At 35.8% G+C, this 20,626-nt stretch overlaps 1 protein-coding gene across 3 annotated transcripts; it reads left to right on the plus strand.

The window, feature by feature from the left end:
- Positions 1-486: 486 nt before the first annotated feature.
- Positions 487-17,504, plus strand: LOC100670310 (NKG2-A/NKG2-B type II integral membrane protein-like). Of its 3 annotated transcripts, XM_023542425.2 has the most exons (6): positions 487-1,041; positions 1,486-1,572; positions 2,169-2,204; positions 3,168-3,319; positions 13,250-13,350; positions 14,497-17,504. In XM_023542425.2, exons 1-6 carry the CDS (start codon positions 855-857, stop codon positions 14,612-14,614), a joined length of 681 nt encoding a protein of 226 aa, XP_023398193.2. In that variant the 5' UTR covers positions 487-854; the 3' UTR covers positions 14,615-17,504. The 3 variants fall into 3 exon arrangements, with proteins under 3 accessions (XP_023398193.2, XP_064140649.1, XP_064140650.1); XM_064284579.1 differs by lacking the exon at positions 1,486-1,572 and having other exon boundaries at positions 500-1,041; positions 2,130-2,204; XM_064284580.1 differs by lacking the exon at positions 1,486-1,572 and having other exon boundaries at positions 507-1,041.
- The last annotated feature ends 3,122 nt before the right edge of the window (positions 17,505-20,626 follow it).

Genomic DNA, 20,626 nt, shown 5'->3' on the forward strand with positions numbered 1-20,626 from the left:
TCATTGTGTCATGTAATTATTCTGACATATATTTCCCTAAATATGCAATGATTTCTCAGCACTTCCCACCCATTCATTAATAAGGAAAAGATCACATAATAGCACTTCATCTCCTTCTAATAAATAAGTCACTAAACCAAGGTAATTTAGTGCAATAAATTATTATATGTGCTAACTTGACAATTCCCAGTTCTTTGGCACACTCAGTCTTTAACCATTATTGTATTACAAAATTGTTATAAAGTGTTACATCTTTTTTTTTTTTTTTTTTTACAAATACACTGTTTTAATTTTTAACCCAGGTATTAAAAAAAAAGGCAAACCGAACCTGTTGCCATCAAGTCAATTCTGACTTATAGAGCCCTATAGGACAGAGTAGAACTGCCCTATAGGGTTTCCAAGGAAAGCCTGGTGGATTCAAACTGCCAAAATTTATGGTTAGCAGCCATAGCACTTAACCGCTATGCCACCAGAGTTTCCAACCCGGGTATTACAGTGGTTTAAAATATTTCTGCGGAATATGACTTTTAATACAAGTACAGTCTTATTTATGGACTTCTTTATTCTTGATAATTTATTGCTTTTTGTTACTCCAGTCAAATATGTTTTATTGAATGAAGAATGTCTTAAAAAAATTACTTATTCCACCATGAGACATTTGAGGGAGGCTCTAGAAAAAAATTTCCTTTTATTTTTCTAAGTAAATTAGGACCAGAACTTGAGATTCTCAGCTGCAAAGTGATACTTACCCTTCCTCCCCACCTAGTTTGATCTTGTCATATACACAGCACGTATTTCCTTCTTGAGCACAGTCTCTCATAGAGCACAGACCTTGACAAGCCTCGGCTGCAGAGATGAATAATCAAACAGTAACCTACTCAGAAGTGAATCTGGCCAAGAACTCCAAAAGGCAGCAAATCAAACCTATGGACTCTGATAGATGCATTTCAGTCACTGAGCAGGAAATAACTTATGTGGAATTAAACTTTCATGGTGCTTCCCAGGATCTTCAGAAGAATGACAAGAATTTCCACTGCAAAGGTAAATCATTTAATCCGTTCTCAATACAACTGCACTTAGATGTGTAGTTCTAGAGTAGAGATGGGGGGGGCAGTGAAAATGAAGACATGGAGCAAGGTTAGTCAGATGAAGGGAGTGGGCTCACTATTTTTCGTTTTTGAGTGTCAGATCTGAAGTACAGATAATCGTATTCTACTATGAAATCTGAAGATTAATTCTATTCAGGCATCGTTGAAATTTGTAACCTTTGATGAACAACTCGTGGGCTATTATCTTACTGAAAATGTAATGATATATTCTGAGAGAAAAAGTACAATGGAGAATGTGGGTTTGCTATCCAATATTTATTTATATGATTCCCTGTGCATGTGGTTTCTCTTGTATGTAAACTTTCTAATCTTTGGCTCCATCTGTCCTTTCTCAGTGTTTCCATTTCTCTCTCTGTATATCTCCCATCTCCTCCAGGGAAGCTCGTTGCTGGGATCCTGGGAATCACCTGCATTGCCTTGATGGCCAGTATAATAATCATAAAAATTAAAGTTATCACTCCTTGTAAGTTTTTGAAAGATTATAGGGGAATATTCCCTTTAAAGGTTTGAAAGTTTAAAGGTTTGAAAGTGCCTCTGTATATTTCATAATATTATGGAATAAAATTCTCATTTTGATACATTCATTTGTGTGACATGCTTGTCAAGTTTTTTAATCTTAGTAAATAATGCTTCCTCAATGGGGACAAAAAGTGGAAAATTTATTCTGAGTTTTTCAAAAGTATGAATAACAACGATTATAGCGAGTGTATGTTTTTAATTCTAAATGTGTATATTGTATGTGTGTGTATATGCATTCGTGTATGCGTTGGCCACATCTCAAAGACTTACACTGAGAGACTGAAAATACTGAGAAATAAAAATGTATATTTTAATGTAGTTAAATCAAATACTGTAAGAGTTGGTAAAATTCCTCCATTAGTCTGTTCAAATATTTTTCCAAAAACCTCATTACTTTATTAATTTTTTGTTGATAAAATAATTCTAATATACATTATTATAATTTTAAATGATCTACCAAATTTCAAACTAGGTAACTAAGATTATTATGATTTATTACAGGAATATTAATCTCTATAATAATTGCTATGATCTTTCTAGCTATTGGAACAAAGAAAGAGAACCCCACCCAGAAAGGTATGTAATAATTTTAAAAGTTCTGATATAAACCAAATCCAAACCTATTGTTGTCAAGTCGATTCTGACTGATAGGGACCATATAGGACAGAGTAGAACTGCCCCTGTAGGGTTTTCAAGGAGTGGCTGGTGAATTTGAACTGCTAACCTTTTAGTTAGCAGCCAAGCTCTTAACCACTGCACCACCAGGACTAATATTTTGAGATTATGTTTTGTCTCTATTTCAGTTTATGAAGAAGTAAGAACAGATTTTTTGAACTTTCAAAATATAGTAATAACTCTTCATACATAAAGATCATATAAGGAAATCCTTGTTCAAAAATTAGAAGAAATAGTCTTTTGCAATCGCTATATCCTTCTTTTAACAATTACCTCAAATTTCCTTCTGCTCCTGTAAAGATTAAACCAAACCAAAAACAACCATTGTGTTGGAGCAGATTCTGATTCATAGTGACCCTATAGGACAGAATAGAACTGCCCCATAGAGTTTCCAAGGAGTGCCTGGTGGATTTGCAATGCAGACCTTTTGGTTAACAGCCGAGCTCCTAACCACTGCGCCACCAGGGCTTGGCCTAGAAAATCCTATGGTAAAATTCTACTGTATCTCATGGGGCTGTTATGAGTTGACTATCAAATCAACAGCAACTGAAAACAACCACAGCAGCATAATATGGTAAGAAATAAATTACTATTCTGATAAAGTAGTGTCGTTCAGTGTTTTTCAGGACATGTATAGGATAGAGCTTTTGTTTCTTTCCTTTTTAACAGTACATAAATTAGAGGATGGGAGGCTGACCCTTTCTGTGTGTGTGCCGGTGTTTTTTCGTATGTGTATGTATATGTAAGTGCGTGAGATTACGTATACGTTATGTAGATATGTGCTTATGCCTATGCAAATATGTCAAGTAATTTATATTTTTTAATTCAAATTGTTTCTGGATAGTAATTCATATTCTTTTTCAGCATCTCATTGTGGCCGTTGTCCAGAGGATTGGCTATCCTATTCCAACAACTGCTATTATATTAGTAGTGATAAAAAAAACTGGACTGAGAGTCAGATGGCTTGTGCTTCTAAGAAATCTGATCTGACTTATATAGATAATGAAGAAGAAATGGTAAGATTTCAAATACTTGAAATATTTTATTAAAAGGTATAACATACAAAAAGAAACGTGTACAAAATATGAGTCAATAACAAGTAGTTATCAAGAAACATTACTGACATGCCTTATGTTCCCTATACATCTTAAAGAATAAAGATTTGCCTACCTTGCAAACTTATGTAAATAGAATTATACTCCATGAAGTGTTCAGTGTCTTACATATTTCAGTTGACATTGCGTTTTTAGGATTTATCCATATTTTTGTCCGTGTTGTTGTTAGTTGCCTTTGAATTCGCCCTGATCCATGGAGACCTTACATACAACAAAACGAAATGTTGTCTGGTCCTCTGCCATCTTAATGCTCATTGGTATGTCTGAGTACATTGTGGTCCACTCATCTCATTGAATATTTCTCTAATTTTCATTGGCCCTCTACTTTATCAAAAGAGATGTCCTTTTCTAGAAATTGATCTTTCCTGATGACATGTTTGAAGTAGACAAGCCAAAGTCTCACCATTCTTGCTTCTAAGGAGCATTCTGATTGTGTTTCAAAATTTTGTCCAAAATTTTGCTTTATTTTCAAGGCTATGACACACTCCATTGTTTGAACTGACAATACATTCTATTTTATACCATTAATGTGTATTTGTCTATCTCCAGTTCTTAATATTTATGAAAAAACAATGCTTCTATACGTTTTTCCTAAAGTAAGCTTTGTTGTTTCTTTTAACTATAAATAAATAAATCTAAATTTATCAAAATTGAGAAGATTAATCACAAAACTAATACATCCATGTAATTACAAATCACTTCAAGAAATAGAAAATGGTAGCTCCCTCCCCCCATTAGCTGTACCCCTGTGTCTGCTCTTAGCACTTCTCCTTGTTCCCAAACCACTATCCTGAGTTTTTGAACTTTATGCAGGTGGAATCATATAATATGCATTTTTGAGTCTATCTCCTTTAATCCATATGATATTTGTGCAATTGATCCTTAGCTTAGCAGTTTGTTCATTTTCACTGTTATGTTATTTAAGTAAACCCACCTAAAATATAAATTTTTATAACAAAAAACCTAACTGCTGCCATGGTGTCGATTCTGATACATGGAGACCTGTGTGTTTCAGAGTAGAACTACACTTCAAAGAGTTTGCAGTAGCTGTTACTTTGAGAAATTGGCTGGTAGACCTGTCTTTTGAAGTGCCTCTGGATGGAACTGAACCTCTAACATTTCCATTAGTGACCAAGTGCTTAACCATTCGTACTACCAGGAGCTCCACTGTTACATGAAAAAACATTCTGAAATCCATTCTATGGTGGATACAAATTTAGCTATTATGAAAATATTTACCTATTACTTAGCTCTTATGAGTAATTATTCTCTATCTTTCTGGATGTATTTTGCCACATATTATCTGGATGCACAGGAATGAAATTGTCAGGTCATGCAGAGTTATAGGTATATGTACATGTCAGGATTTTTAAATTCTCCCAACAGTTTGCTAGTTTATGGACACATACACATATTATCTAACAGTGTTTTATCCCATCCCTTGATCTACATCCTCATCAAAACTTACTACTATGAGAAATTTAGACAGTAGAAGTTTTGATTGTTATATAATAGCATTACATGAAGAGACATTTTCCCAACGATTGTTTGATTGAACCCATCTAATGTGCTGTTAGCCACTAGAATATCTTCTTTTATGAAATGCCTATTCATGTCTTTTTTCTAGTTTTCCTCTGTGAGTATCAGTTTTTTTCCACCAATATCTTCTTGACATAGTTTGGTTATGATTTCTTTTTTGATTTTGTAACTTTATACTAGCTTTATTTTTCTCTGTGCCTTACATATTTACTTCCATGTTGGAGTCTTTTAATGAATAGAATTTATTAATATTAATATAGTCCGGTTGCTTGTTTATAGTGTTAGTGCTTAGGTTGCAGCTCTTTTAGTAATAGACCAAATTTCATTATACATAATCTACTGAATTAATTTGTAGGTTTTACATTTTATCTTTATTTTTAAAATTTTTTCTGAAAATGTTTATCTATTATATTTAGATGTATTGTTAGGTGCCTTCGAGTCGGTTCCACTCATACAGACCCTACGTACATCAGGATGAAATATTGAGGGTTTTTTTTGTGCCATCCTCACAATATTTGTTATGCTGAGTCCATTGTTGTAGACACTGTGTCCATCCATCTCATTGAGGGTGTTCCCCTTTTTCGCTGACCCACTTCCTTACCAAGCATGAATGATGTCCTTCTCTAGGAACTGGTCCCACCTGATAACATGTCCAAAATATGAAACAAATTCTTACCATCCTTTCTTCTAATGAGCATCTGGCTATGCTTCTTCCAAGACAGATTTTGTTCTTCCGACAATCTGTGGTATATTTGGTATTCTTCTCCAACACTATAATTCATAGGCATCAATTCAACTTAGTTCTTCCTTATTCATTGCCCAACTTTCACATGCGTATGAGGTGACTGAAGACACCATGGCTTGAGTCAAGTGCACTTTAGTCCTTAAAGTGATATGTTTGCTTGTTAACACTTTAAAGAGGTCTTTTGCATAAGATTTGCACAGTGCAATGCGTCCTTTGATTTTCTTGACTGCTGCTTCCATGGGCATTGATTGTGGATCCAAGTAAAATGAAATCCTTGAAAATTTCAATATTTTATCATGATGTTATTATTGGCCCAGTTATGATATATTGGTCCAGATATATAGTCAATTGGAATTTAATTTTTGTGATGCTGATAAAGCTTTACACTTTTCTACATCATTATCTAATTGAGTGAGAGTAATTTATAGCAGAAATGTTCATTTATCCATTCCTTTCTGTGCTACCTTTGTCATAAATCAAGGATATTGATGTACATTTGTGTGTGTGTGTGGATACGTTCCTGGTCACTACTAGGTTTCACATTTCTATTTTTCCTTCTTGCATCAATATCACATGGAAAAATTACTAAAGCTTTCTATTAATTCTTTATGTTCAGTACAGTTGTGTTCTTCTTCAAGACTTATCCGCTTCTTCTACACTTAGCCTTTTAAATTTCTACGTAAATATTCTCAAAACACATGCTGTGTCTTTTTTAGGTTACTTTAAATCAATAGATTAATTGTTGAAAATTGACATCTTAATAATGTAATATCTTAACCTGGTGTTATCCTCCATTTATTTTCTCTTAATACTTTTACAGTTTTGTGTACAAGCCATGAAAGTTTTTTTTTTTTGCTTGATTTGGCTCCAGTTATCTTTTAAATTTCCTCTTCTGATGTTTCTTATTTGTCACTCCACAAATTATATGTGCATCCAACACACTTTCTGAGCACACTTATTAATTCTAATAATTAGCCTTTAAATTCCTTTTGACTTTCTACACACAAAATTTAATCATGTCTGACGTGTCAGTTTTATTCCTTCTGTTACAATTTATATCTAGTTTACTGTTTTCTGTTTATATATGTTTGAAAGACTGCCCACTTCAAAATTGAGGAAAAAATGTGATATTGGATATCGGAGTCTTATTTACCTATGCCACAATGAGAGCTTTAATCATTTCATCATTGGATATATATGCTGTTGTTTTTTTGGAAAATAACTCCATCAGAACAAGGAATTTTACTTTTTTCTCCCTGTTAAAACCATTTCTTAAGGTATACTTGACATAAAATAAACTGCATATATTTAAATTATATAATGTCTTAAGTTTTGACATATGTATATACCTGTGAAACCATCACTTACGGAGAATGAATACAACTGTTACCCTCAAAAGTTTCATGAGGCATCTTTGTAGTCCCTTCCCCTACCTTTCATCGATCACCAATTATAGACAACCACTTATCTACTTTCAATCACCATTGATAAGCGGAAATTTTCTAGAAATTATTTTTATATATGAAATCATACTTTTTTCTTATTTCTTTCATTTAACTTAATTATTTTGAAATTCATCCATGCTGTAGTATGTTTACAGTTTATTATTTTTATTAATGTGTTGTAATTGTAGCATGTACCACAATTTGTTTATCCATTCAATTATTAACATCTGATGTGTATGCCAAGATTTCATCTGTTCTTTTTGTGTTATTTTATAAGTGAGATATAATTCACTTGCATTCAGCTGCCCAGATTTTGCATGGACAGTTCAATTTTTTTGACAAATGTGTGCAGCTATAAACACACCACCCCAATCAAGACAATATTTCCTTCATCCCGTTAAGTACTCACTTTCAGGCTTCTGATTTCCAACATAAAAAAACAAAAAAAAAAAAATTTTTTTTTTTTTTAACATCATAGCTAGTTTTTATTCTATTAATGCTTCACTTCACAAGTGAGCACATATTCCACAACTTGCTGATAGATTCATCTGTTTATGGATATTTGAATTGTCTCCAGAATTTTTCTATTACAAAAAAGAAAAAACTACTATGAAAAATCTTATGCGAAAATCTGTGTATACGTATATTTTCAGTTTTGTGGAATTTAAGTGAAATTGCTGGGTTATAGGTGAAGTGTTTGTGTAACTTTAGAATAAAAACTTGGCAGAACTTTTTCAACATGTTTGCGCCATTTTCTACTCCTAAAATTGTTTGAGAGTTTCATTTGATCTCATCCTTGTTAGCACATGGAATTTGTAGATATCTTTCATTAATGAATTTATTTTTTGAGTGATCTTTAGTGGTTTCAACAATTTCTTTTTAGGAAGATTGCAAAATTTATTAGCATACAGTTATTCATAACATTTTACTATTCATTTTATATTAATAATATCTGCAATTATTGTTGTTGCTGTTGTTAGTTACCATCAAGTGACCTCCAGCTAATGGAGACCTTATGTATATAACACAGCAAAGTGTTGCCCAGTCCTGTACAATCTTCATGATCATACGATTGCAGTTATGTCCCCTCTGTTCATTTCTTTACATAATTTATGCCTTTTCTCTTTGTATTCATCTTTCTGGTTGGAGGTTTATAAATTTAACTAATCTTTCTAAGAAAATGATTTCATTTATTTATTCTGTTTTACAGTTTTCATTTCATTAATTTATGCTATTATGTTTATCCATTTTTCCTTCTTTATTTCAATTTTCTTTAAGGTGAAATTTTTTCATTTATTTCAGACCTTTCCTATTTTATAAACATTTAATGTGGTAAATTTACCCCTTGGCACTGCTTTAACTACAATTCACAAATTTTGATATGATGTGTTTTTGTTTCATTCTATTCTTTTTTTCTCCTTTTTCCTAATTTCTTTGTGACATTCTCAGAGACCTCTTGGAGTTTTTTGAATTCTTCACGTATTCTCTTTTATTATTAATTTCTGGTTATAATGCTTTGTATAAAAAGAAAATATTTTGTATGCTTTCATTTCTTTAAAATCTGTTTTTTTTTTTTTTTATAGGCCAATGTATGGTCTATGTTGGGGAATACACTATGTGCATGTGGAAAGAATGTACATTATTTTGTGTGTGGCATGTTCTATAAATGTCCATTAGGTTAAGATGGTTAAGAGTGATGCTCAAGCCTTCTATTTACTTAATGGTTTTCTGTCTCCATGTTCTACTGAATAGAGAGAGAAGAGTACTGAAGTCAACAATTATAATTGCTAATTTGTCTTTTTCACTTTCAACTCTATCAGATTTGTTTATGTATTTGAAACTTTGAGGTTAGGTGCATACATATTTAAAACTATTTTGTCTTTTTTGTTCAATTGATTCCTTAATCAATACATAATGGTCCTCTTTATCTCTTGTGATCTTCCTTGCTCTGGATAATACTTTGTTACATAGTGTGTTAGTTATTAGGGCTGCTATAACAGAAATACTACAAGTAGATGGCTTTAACAAGCAGAAATTTATACCCTCACAGTTCAGTAGGCTACAAGTCCAAAATCACGGCATCTGCTCCAGCAGAAGGCTTTCTTTCTCTGTCGGCTCTGTAGGAAGGTGCTTGTTGTCAATCTTCCCCTGGTGGAGGTGCCTCTTAGTCCAGGGAACCTAGATCCAAAGGACATGCTACTCTCCTGGTTCTTGTTTCTTGGAGGTATGAGGTCCCCTTGTCTCTCTGCTTGCTTCTTTCTTTTATATCTCAAAAGGGAGTGGCTCAAGACACAATCCGTCTTGTAGATGGAGTCCTACCTCATTAACATGACTGCCACTAATTCCATCTTATCAATATCATAGAGACAGGATTTACAACACATAGGAAAATCACATCAGATGACAAAATGGTAGACAATCACAAAACACTGGGTATCGTGACCTAGCCAAATGTATACACATATTTTTGGAGGACACAATTCAATCCATGACACATAGTAATATAGCCATCGAAACTTTTTTTCTTTATTTTTTTGGATTAGTGTTTGTACGGCATAGACTTTCAACTAAAAAAAAATTAGCTATCAGATCTATATTCACACTCACTCCAAAGAAAAATGATCAAACAGAATGCAAAAATTATCAAAATTTGTGCTGAAGAAAATTCAAAATCAACTGTAGCTGTACATTGACGGGGAACTGCTGGAAGTTTAAGCTGTATTCAGAAGTGAATGAGGGATATCATTGTTCATTTCAGATGGGTTATCGCCAAAAGCAGAGAATACCAGAAAGATGTTTACCTGGGTTTTATTGACTCTTCAAAGACATTCAGCTGAGAGGATCATAAGAAATTATGGTTAACATTATGAAGAACAGGAATTCCAAAATATTAAATTGTGCTCATGCAGGTCCGAAACTAGATCAAGAGGCAGTCATTGTAACAGAACAAGGGGGTATTCTGTGGTTCAAAGTTGGAAAAGGAGTGTGGCAGAGTCGTAGTATCCTTTCACCTTACTTATGCAGTCTTTATGCTGAACAAATAATATATGAAGCTGGCCATATGAAAAAAAAAAACACAGTGTCAGGATTGGAGAATGACACATTAAAAACCTGTGACGTAGCCTTGCTTGCCTAAAGTAAGGAGGACTTGAAACACGTATTGAAGAATGTCAAAGACTACAGTCTTCAGTATTGATTACAGTTGAATGTGAAGTAAATGAAAACCCTTGAAACTGAAACAAAAAACAACATCATGATAAATGGCAAAGAAACCAATGTTATCAATGATTTCATTCTATTAGAATCAACTATAAATGCCCATGGAAGTAGCTGTCAAGAAATCAGACAATACATAGTATCATACAAATTTGTTGTGAAAGAACTCTTTTAAATTTTAAAACGTGGAAATGTCACTTTGATGCCTGAGGTGTTCTTGACCAAAGGTAGGGACTTTTCAATTGCTTTGGTATCTTTAACCAGAAATCAAGAACTGCAATTTATAAACTTGTTAAAGACATATTTAAATTGATACTCTACATCTTTCAGTTTAACATCTCTAGTTTAAATCCTACGTGCAAACATTTAAAAGGGGTAAAGTTGATAAATTTATGCTGAAACAAACCTCTATGTGAATATAAGTTTCGTAAAGTTTCACTAAAGTGAAAGGGAGAAATCATGAAATGAAAGAGCTGAACAGAAAATTTCAAAAGGGGACTCAAGAAGACAAAGTATTATAATGACATGGGAAAAGCCCTAGAGATAGAAAACCAAAAGAGAAGAACACACTCAGCATTTCTCAATCTGAAAGTACTGAAAAAAAATTTGAAGCCTCAAGTTGCAATATTGAAGGATTTTGTGGGCAAAACATTGACTGACTGAGGATGCATCGAAAGAGGATGGAAGGAATACACAGAGTCATTATACCAATAAGATTTGGTTGATTTCAACTATTTCAGGAGGTAGCATATGATCAAGAACTAATGGTATTGAAGGAAGAAGTCTAAGCTGCTCTGAAGGCATAATACATTATACATAATATCGTGAAGAATAGGAATTCTAGAACACTTAATCATGCTCATGCAGAACCTGTACACAGACCAAGAGGCAATCATTCAAACAAAACAAGGGGATGCTGTGTGGTTAAAATCAGGAAAGCTGTTCATCAGGGTTGTATTCTTTCACCATACTTATTTAGTCTTTACACTGAGCAAATAATCCGAGAAGCTGGACTATATGAAGAAGAACACGCAGCATCGGGATTGGAGGAAGACTCATTAATAAACTTTGATATGAAGATGACACAGTCTTGCTTGCTTAAAGCCAAGAGGGCTGAAGCATTTACTGATGAAGATCAAAGACCACAGCCTGCAGTATAGATTACACCTCAACATAAAAAAACAAAAATCTTCACAATTGGACCAATAACCAAAATTATGATTAATGGAGAAAAGATTGAAGTTGTAAAGAATTTCATTTTACTTGGATCCACATCAATGCCAATGGAAGCAGCAGTCAGGATATCAAACAGCATACTGCAGTGGGCAAATCTGCTGCAAAAAACCTCTTTTTAAAGTGTTAAAAAGGAAAGATGTCACCTTGAGGACTAAGGTGCCTGACCCAAGCCATGATGTTTTCAATTGCCTCATATACATGAGAAAGCTGGGTAATGGGTAAGGAAGCCCAAAGAAGAATTTAGGGTGAATTAGGGTGTTGACAAAGTATATTGAGTATACCATGGACTGGCAGAAGAATGAACATATCTGTGTTGGAAGACGTACTGTCAGAATGCTCCTTAGAATCGAGGATGACAAGACTTCATTTCACATACTTTGTCAGAAGGGATCCGTAGCTGGAGAACGACATCATGCTTGTTAAAGTAGAGGACAAATGGAAAAGAGGAAGACCCTCAAGAAGATGGATTGATATAGTGGCCTCAACAATGGGCTCAAGCGTAACAACGGTTGTGAGAACCAGGCAGTGTTCCCTCCCCTTGTAAATACTGTCTCTGTGAGTCCAAACTGACTCAATAGCACCTAACAACAACAAAAACCCAAAATCAATGTATTTTCTGCTTAGGAGATGTTTTAACGATATAGCTTTACAATGTTTTAAAGGATGATAAATAGTCTTCCAAATCGTTTAGCAGTTAGGCTTATAAAAATACAGCATAGCGTGTGGCTTAGATTGTCAGACTTTCGCAGAAGCGATCTCAAGATTACTTCATCCCAATTTCAAATGAATGCTAGTAGTTCTTGCACATATCACTAACTTTTTAAAAATTTAAATTTCATTTTGAGATAATAGTAAATGCACATGCAGTTATAAGAAATAATGCAGAGAGATTCTGTGAATCCTTCACACAGCGTCTACAAATGGTACATCCTGCAGCACTACAGTAAAAGATCAAAACCAGTACTTAAGTTTGCCATTTTATTTTTTAGCAGATTGTTTCTTCTGGTTATTTTTTGGTCTTGTTCTTTCTTGCCTACTTGTGGGTGATTTGAGCATTTTTAGGATTTTATATTATTATTATTATTATTTTTACAGTGGTTTTTACTCTATTTCTTTGTATTGTTTTCTCAGTGATTGATCTATTTTGGCATTCGAATGAAGCTTTTCAGGTTCTACTGGTGTCAGTGTTTTACACTTTCTGTAAGGTGTGGAAATCTCACTCCCATTAAAATCCCTGTTGCACAGTGGTTAAGTGCTAGACTGCTAACAGAAAGGCCAGCAGTTCAAACCTACCTACTATGAGTTGGAATCGAATCCGTGGCAGTGTTTTTTTTTGTTGTTGTTGTTGTTAAGCTAGTTTATTGTACCCTGGCAGCTATTAAGTTACATGAATTTAAACTTTTTTAAGTAAAACTAAGAGAATAAGACTCTTAAGTATTAATATTTAGATAGTTTTGAATGAAAAGCACTTTCGTGAAAGTTTTTGACAAAATGAAATCGATTTTCAACTTAATATATTTTTAGAGTTAGAATCTAGTACTTATATCTTGTTTTGAAAATTAAAGATGAAGTAAAACTCTACCTGCCTGTTTTAAAGTAATAAAAGTTTTTATAATGGTTATTAAAATAATTTTCTTTGTTTTATGATAGAAGTTTATAGCATTTCTATCATCTCTTTCATGGATTGGGCTCTCTCGGAAAAACAGAGATTATTCCTGGTTATGGATAAATGGCTCACCTCTCTACAAAGAGTAAGTTTTTTCTGAAGGATGTTATATAGAAGAAGAAAAATACAAAAAAGAAAAATTCAGATAAGTAATATTAATAAATGTGACTAAATTGAATTATAGACATGTAGAATTAAATTAAAAATTAATGAAATGTTGAAGTATATTTTAGTTAAGAATGAAGTACTCGGTGTTCCAAATAATTTTTACTAATTTTTTTTTTTGTGTGCTTTAAGTGAAAATTTACAAATCAAGTCAGTCTCTCATACAAAAATATATATACACCTTACTATTTTTTTTTTATGTACTCCTAGCTCCACTCCCCCTAATGAGAAAACACACTCCTCCTCTGCACCCTGTGCTCCCCATATCCATTCAACTAGTTCCTGTCCCCCTCTGCATTCTCATCTTGCTTCCAGACAGGAGCTGCCCACATAGTCTCATGTGTCTACTTGAGACAAGAAGCCCACTCTTCACCAATACCATTTTCTGTCTTATAGCCCAGTCCAACCCTCTATGAAGAGTTGGCTTCAAGAATGGTTCCAGTCTTGGGCTAACAGAAGGTCTGGGAACCATGACTTCTGGGGTCTCCCTGGTCTCAGTCAGATCATTAAGTCTGGTCTTTTTAGGAGAATTTGAGTTCTGCAACTGACTGTTCTCCTGCTCCACCAGAGATTCTCTGTTGCCTTCCCTCTCAGGATAGTCATAGATTGTAGCTGGACTTCTTCTAGTTCCTCTGGTCTCAGGCTGATGTAGTCTCTGGTTTATGTGGCCCTTTCTGTCCCTTGGGCTCATATATACCTTGTGTCTTTGGTGTTCTGCATTCTCCTTTGCTTCAGGTGGGTTGAGACCAATTGATGGCCACTTGCAAGCATTTAAGGCTCCAGATGAAACTCACCAAAGTGGGATGCAGAACGTTTTCTTAATACATTTTGTTATGCCCATTGACCTAGATGTGCCCTGAAACCATGGTCCCCAGACCCTTGTCCCTGGTGCTCTGGCCTTCAAAGTGCTTGGCTGTATTTAGGAAACGTCTTTGCTTTTGGTTTAATTATTACTAATATTTTATGAGAAATGTCATTACCCATTTTTATAACATACTTCTAGTATTGTTGCATGGAGGATTATCACATAAAATATAACAGGCTTATGTATTTTTATGCATTACAGGTTAATAGACACGTCAAATAATACATACAACTGTGCTATGCTATTCTCGTCTAATCTTCTATCAGACAGTTGTGGATCTTCAAAAACATACATTTGTAAGCATAAGATTTTGAGTTAAAATGCCTGAGCTTGGAGTCCTTCAAGTATCTTTATATTTCATGAAATAGAAATAATATGATGGCAAAAGTCTTATAATCAATTTTATTATTTGTTCGAATGGAACCTCCACAATGGGAACCCCCCTGGAACTCACCCTATGTCCTTCTTTGCTTGGCTGATAATCATCAGTACCCTTTTCTGTAATAAAATATAACCTTGAGTATAACAATTTTCTTATGTTTCATGAGTCTTTATATTGTTAAATATGTTTACTTATCTGCTTGATTTTGTAACAAAATAAAAATACTTAAATTACTGTAGTTTTATAAGAAATCTGAATATCTGGTTATGTGAGTGCTCAAATTTTTTATTCTTTTGCATATTATTGGCCATTTACATTTCAATACCATTTTTAATATCACCTTAACAGTTTGCATAATGAAAACTCTACTGGTGATTGAGACTTCTTGAATGGTGGAGTAAAGGACTCTGTCAATGTCCTCTTTAAAAGGAAGAAAACACTGGCAAGAAATTGTCAGATCAACTTTTTCAAGACTCTAGTAATTAAACAAAGGCTTCAGGAATATTTATTCAAGAAAAAATGGTGAACCTCAGTAAGAAAGATAGTGTCTGTGGCATTTTAACTTGGCGTCACACCAGACACCATTTCTTCAGCTCCATGGTATTCATGAAAACTAGCAGCTCTGCCACTTCTGAAGAGGAAGACCAAGTTTAGAGTTCTTAAGAGTCCCATAACCACAAAATTGTCAGTCTTTGACCTTTTTCATAGCTCCGTGGAAAACCCCATTCACAGTATGTTGTGGTTATTTGACACGGATGGAGCTAGCTGTGTGGGAAAATTATTTACTGAAAACCATCAACAGCAATTGTTTAACATTACAGCTACCTGATGCTACAATACCAGTTGGGGCCTAAAGAGCCTGATGAAAGATTAAAGGGAAGATGTAAGGAACAAGATGTTCGGAGAGAGCTTTGAAAAGCTCATCAAAATGCCTGGGTATGTAGAAGGCTGTACCATTGTACAAAAAAAAAACAAAAAACAAAAAAAAAAACTTTAATCTCCAGTATCATTTCTATGGCGAAGGGCATGTTTTCCAAATACTGATCCTCCTTCTTTGTTTCCAACTTTCACATTCCAATCACCCGTAATTATCAATCCATCTTGATTGCATGCTCAATCAAGTTCAGCCTAAAGCAGCTGATAAATCTTCTATTTCTTCTTCTTTGGCCCTAGGGTTTGGCGCGTAATTTTGAATAATACTCATATTAATTGGACTTCCTTGTAGGCATATGGATGTTACCCTACTACTGACAATGTTGTACTTCAGGGTAGATCTTGAAATATTCTTTTTGACAATGAATGCAACACCATTCCTCTTCAAACTGTCATTACCAGTATAGTAGACTATATGATTGTCAGATTCAAAATGGCCAATACCAGTCCATTTCAGCTCACTAATGCCTAGGATATTGATGTTTATGCATTCCATTTCATTTTTGGTGATTTCCAGTTTTCCTAGTTTCACGTCTCATACATTCCAGGTTCTGATTATTAATGGATATTTGCAGCTGTTTCTTCTCATTTTGAGTCATGCCACATCAGCAAATGAAGGCCCCGAAAGCTTTACTGCATCCATGTCATTAAGGTCAACTCTACTTTGAGGAGGCAGCTCTTCCCCAGTCATCTTTTGAACACTTTCCAACCTGGGGGGCTCAACTTCCAGCACTATATCAGACAATGTTCCACTGCTATTCCTAAGGTTTTCACTGGCTAATGCTTTTCAGAAGTAAACTGCTGGGTCCTTCTTCCTAGTCTTAATCTAGAAGCTCAGCTGAAACCTGTCCTTCATTGGTGACCCTGATGGTATCCGAATATCGGTGGCAGAGCTTCCAGCATCACAGCAACATGCAAGCCCCTACAGTACAACAAACTGACATTGCGAATACCTTCTTTCACCAACATAAACGCATGGAACACACAGATGGGACACAAAGAAATCTATATCTGTGGGAAGAGAAGATGGAAAAGCTCACTATCATCAGTCAGAACAAGGCCAAGTCCTGACCGTGGAACAGACCATTAGTTGTTCATATGCAAGTTCAAGCTGAAACTGAAGGAAATTACAGCAAGTCCACAAGAGCCAAAATATGACCTTGAGTGTATCCCATCTGAATTTAGAGACCATCTGAAGAATAGATTTGATGCATTAAGCACTAGTGACTGAAGACCCCACGAGTTGTGGAATGACATCAAGGATACCATACGTAAAGAAAGGAAGAGGTCATTGAAAGACAGGAAAGAAAGAAAAGACCAAAATAGATGTCAGAGTAGACTCTGAAACTTGCTCAAGAACCTCGAGCTGCTAAAACAAAAGAAAGAATTGATGAGGTAAAAGAACTGAACAAAAGATTTCAAAAGGCATCTCGAGAACAGAAAGTATTATAATGACGTGTGCAAGGAGCTGGAGATGGAAAACCAAAATGGAAAAATACACTCGGTGTTTCTCAAGCTGAAAGAACTGAAGAAAAATTCAACCTTGAGTTGCACTAGTGAAGAATTCTATGGGGAAAATATTAAACGACGCAGGAAGCATCAAAAGAAGATGGAAGAAATACACAGAGTCATTATAACAAAAAGAATTAGTCAATGTTCAACCATTTCAAAAGGTTGCACATGTTCAGGGACTGATGGTACTGAAGGAAGAAGTCCAAGCTACTCTGAAGGCATTGGCAAAAAACAAGGTTCCAGGAACTTTTGGAATATCAATTGAGATGTTTCAACAAATGGATGCAGAGCTGGAGGTGCTCACTTGTCTGTACCAAGAAATATGGAAGACAGCTTCCTGGCCAACTGACTGGAAGAGATCCATATTTATGCCAATTCCCAAGAAAGGTGATCCAACTGAATGTGGAAATTATAGAACAATATCATTAATATCACACACAAGCAAAATTTTGCTGAAGATCATTCAAAAACAGCTGCAGCAATATATCAACAGGGAACTGCCAGAAATTCAGGTTGGTTTCAGAAGAGCACATGGAACCAGGGATATCATTGCTGATGTCAGATGGATCCTGGCTGAAAGCAGAGAATACCAGAAGGATGTTTACCTGTGTTTTATTGACTATGCAAAGGCATTTGACTATGTGGATCATAACAAATTATGGATAACATTGTGAAGAATGGGAATTCCAGAACACTTAATTGTGCTCATGAGGAGCCTTTACATAGATCAAGAGGCAGTTGTTCGGACAGAACAAGGGGATACTGATTGGTTTAAAGTCAGGAAAGGTGTGCGTCAGGGTTGTATTCTTTCACCATACCTATTCAGTCTGTATGCTGAGCAAATAATATGAGAAGCTGGACTCTATGAAGAAGAACGGGCTATCAGGTTTGGAGGAATACTCTTTAACAACCTGTGTTATGCAGACGACACAGCCTTGCTTCCTGAAAGTGAAGAGGACTTGAAGCACCTACTAATGAAGATCAAAGACCACAGCCTTCAGTATGGATTGCACCTCACCATAAAGAAAACAAAAATCCTCACAACTGGACCAATGAGCAACATCACGATAAATGGAGAAAAGACTGAAGTTGTCAAGGATTTCATTTTACTTGGATCCACAATCAACAGCCATGGAAGGAGTCAGGAAATGAAAAGACGTATTGATTGGGTAAATCTGCTGCAAAGGACCTCTTTAAAGTGTTGAAGAGCAAAAATGTCACCTTGAAGGCTAAGGTGCGATGGACCCAAACCATGGTATTTTCAGTTGCATCATATGCATGTGAAAGCTGGACAATGACTAAGAAAGGCCGAAGGAAAATTGACGCCTTTGAATTGCAGTGTTGGAGAAGAATATTGAATATATACCATAGACTGCCATAAGAATGAACAAATCTGTCTTAGCAGAAGTACAACCAGAATGCTCCTTAGAAATAAGGGTGGCGACACTGCGCCTTACATACTTTGGACATGTTGTCAGGAGGGATCAGTCTCTGGAGGGCATCATGTCTGGCAAAGTACAGGGTCAGCAGAAAAGAGGAAGACCCTCAATGAGGTCGATTGACACAGTGGCTGCAACAATGAGCTCAAGCTTAAGAACGGCTGTAAGGGTGGTGCAGGGCCGGGCAGTGTTTCATTCTGTTGTGCATAGGGTCGCTATGAGTTGGAACCGACTGGATGGCACCTAACAACAACAACAACAACCATTGTACAGGGCTGTATGCATGCTGAGGAAAGATCTGAGATGCCCCAATCTCTTCTTGTGATGAAGGCTCAAAGATTTGATTTTTAGATTTCCTTTTTCTAATATGGCATAGTAGAACCGCCTTATACGGTTTCCAAGGAGTGCCCGGTGGATTCAAACTGCAGACTTTTTGGTTAGCAGCTGAACTCTTAACCAAAGTGCCACCAGGTTTTCCATATATTTATATGTGTGCCTGTCTGTGTGCATGCACAAAAGCGCTGCCATCCTCTACAAATACCTACCTCCCTTTTGAAAAACAGCTTTTCGGTTGTTACTGGGCCTTAGTAGAGAATGAACAGTTAACCATGAGCCAACAAGTTACCTTGCAACCTCTGTGTCGTTTGACCAACAAAATCATAACTTTTGGCATGCACAGTAGCACTCCACTGTCAAATTAAAGTGTTATAATTGAGACAGGGCTTGAACAGGTGCTAAAGACTCAAGTAAGTTAATGACATATTGGCCCAAATGCCCAAGGTCTATACTCCTGCTATATTACCTACCTTCTTTTTCCTAGCCTGTAAGTATGGCCTCATGGGAAGTTCCCTACCTTCCAGTTGATTGTGGAATATAAAATTCAGGTCTGGTTTACAGACGGTTGTGCACAAAATGTAGGCACCACTCAAAACTGGACAGCTACAGCACTGAAGCCTCTTTTTGGGAGTTCACTGAAGAATAGTGGTGAAGAATTCTTCCCAGTGGGCAGAATTTCAAGCAGTGCTCCTGGTTGTTCATTTTACTTAGAAGAAGACATGGTTGGATGTGCAATTGTAAACCGATTCATGGGCTGTGGGCAATGGTTTGGCTGCATGATCAGGGACTTGCAAGGGACATGATTGGAAAATTGGTGACAAGGAGGACTGGAGAAGAGGTATTTGGATAGATCTCTACTCTGAATATGCAAAAAACGTGAATACATTTGCATCCAATGTGAATGCGCACCAGCAGGTGAACTCAGCTGAAGAGAATTTTAATAATCACCTGGATGGATAATACATTGTGTGGATACCAGTCAACCTCTTTCTCCAGGCACTCCTGTCATTGCCTGATGGGCTTATGAAAAAAGTGGCTATGGTGGCAGAGATGGAGATTATCCACGGCATCAGCAAGAATTCCTCTCACCAAGGGCAATCTGGCTTCAGCTACTGCTGAGTGCCCAATCTTTCAGCAGCAGAAACCAACAGAAAACCCATTGCTGCTGAGTTGATTCCAATCCATAATGACTCTATTGGAAAGAGTAGAACTTCTCCACAGAGATTTCAAGGAGCACCTGATGGATTCAAACTGCTGACCTTTTGGTTAGCAGCCAACCTCTTAACTACCACACAACCAGGTTTTCCAGAAAACAACATAGAGTTCTCAATATGACATCATTTCCTAGGTGTGATCAGCCAGCAACCTGACAGCAAGCTGATGACATTGCACCACATCCATCATGGAAAAAGCAGCATTTTGTTATTATGGAATAGACACTAACTCTGGATATGGCTTTGCCTTCCCTGTGTTTTGGGGTTGGGCACACAATACTTCTGAAAAAAACCACTGTCTGTGAACTTACGGAATGCCTTTTCCACCATCATGGCATTCCACGCAGCATTGCCTCTGATGAAAGAACCCATTTCACAGCAAACAAATCGTGGCAACGGATCCAGACTCACAGAATTCACTAGTCTTACATGTTTCTCATCAGATTAAAGCAACTGAATTGTTAGAACAGTAGAAATGCCTTTTGAAAAGTCAATTATGGCTCCAACTAGGTGGC

Source organism: Loxodonta africana, chromosome 4 (genome assembly GCF_030014295.1).
Source record: "Loxodonta africana isolate mLoxAfr1 chromosome 4, mLoxAfr1.hap2, whole genome shotgun sequence".
In the NCBI taxonomy this organism is placed as follows: Eukaryota; Metazoa; Chordata; class Mammalia; order Proboscidea; family Elephantidae; genus Loxodonta; species Loxodonta africana.

What these genes read in the sequence shown, in the direction of transcription:
- LOC100670310 (XM_023542425.2), top strand. Translation starts at nt 855, where the DNA reads ATGAATAATCAAACAGTAACCTACTCAGAAGTGAATCTGGCCAAGAAC. An exon ending in AATTAAAGTTATCACTCCTT is followed by an intron (nt 1,573 to 2,168) that starts GTAAGTTTTTGA and finishes TGATCTTTCTAG; the next exon opens with CTATTGGAACAAAGAAAGAG. An exon ending in AGAGAACCCCACCCAGAAAG is followed by an intron (nt 2,205 to 3,167) that starts GTATGTAATAAT and finishes ATTCTTTTTCAG; the next exon opens with CATCTCATTGTGGCCGTTGT.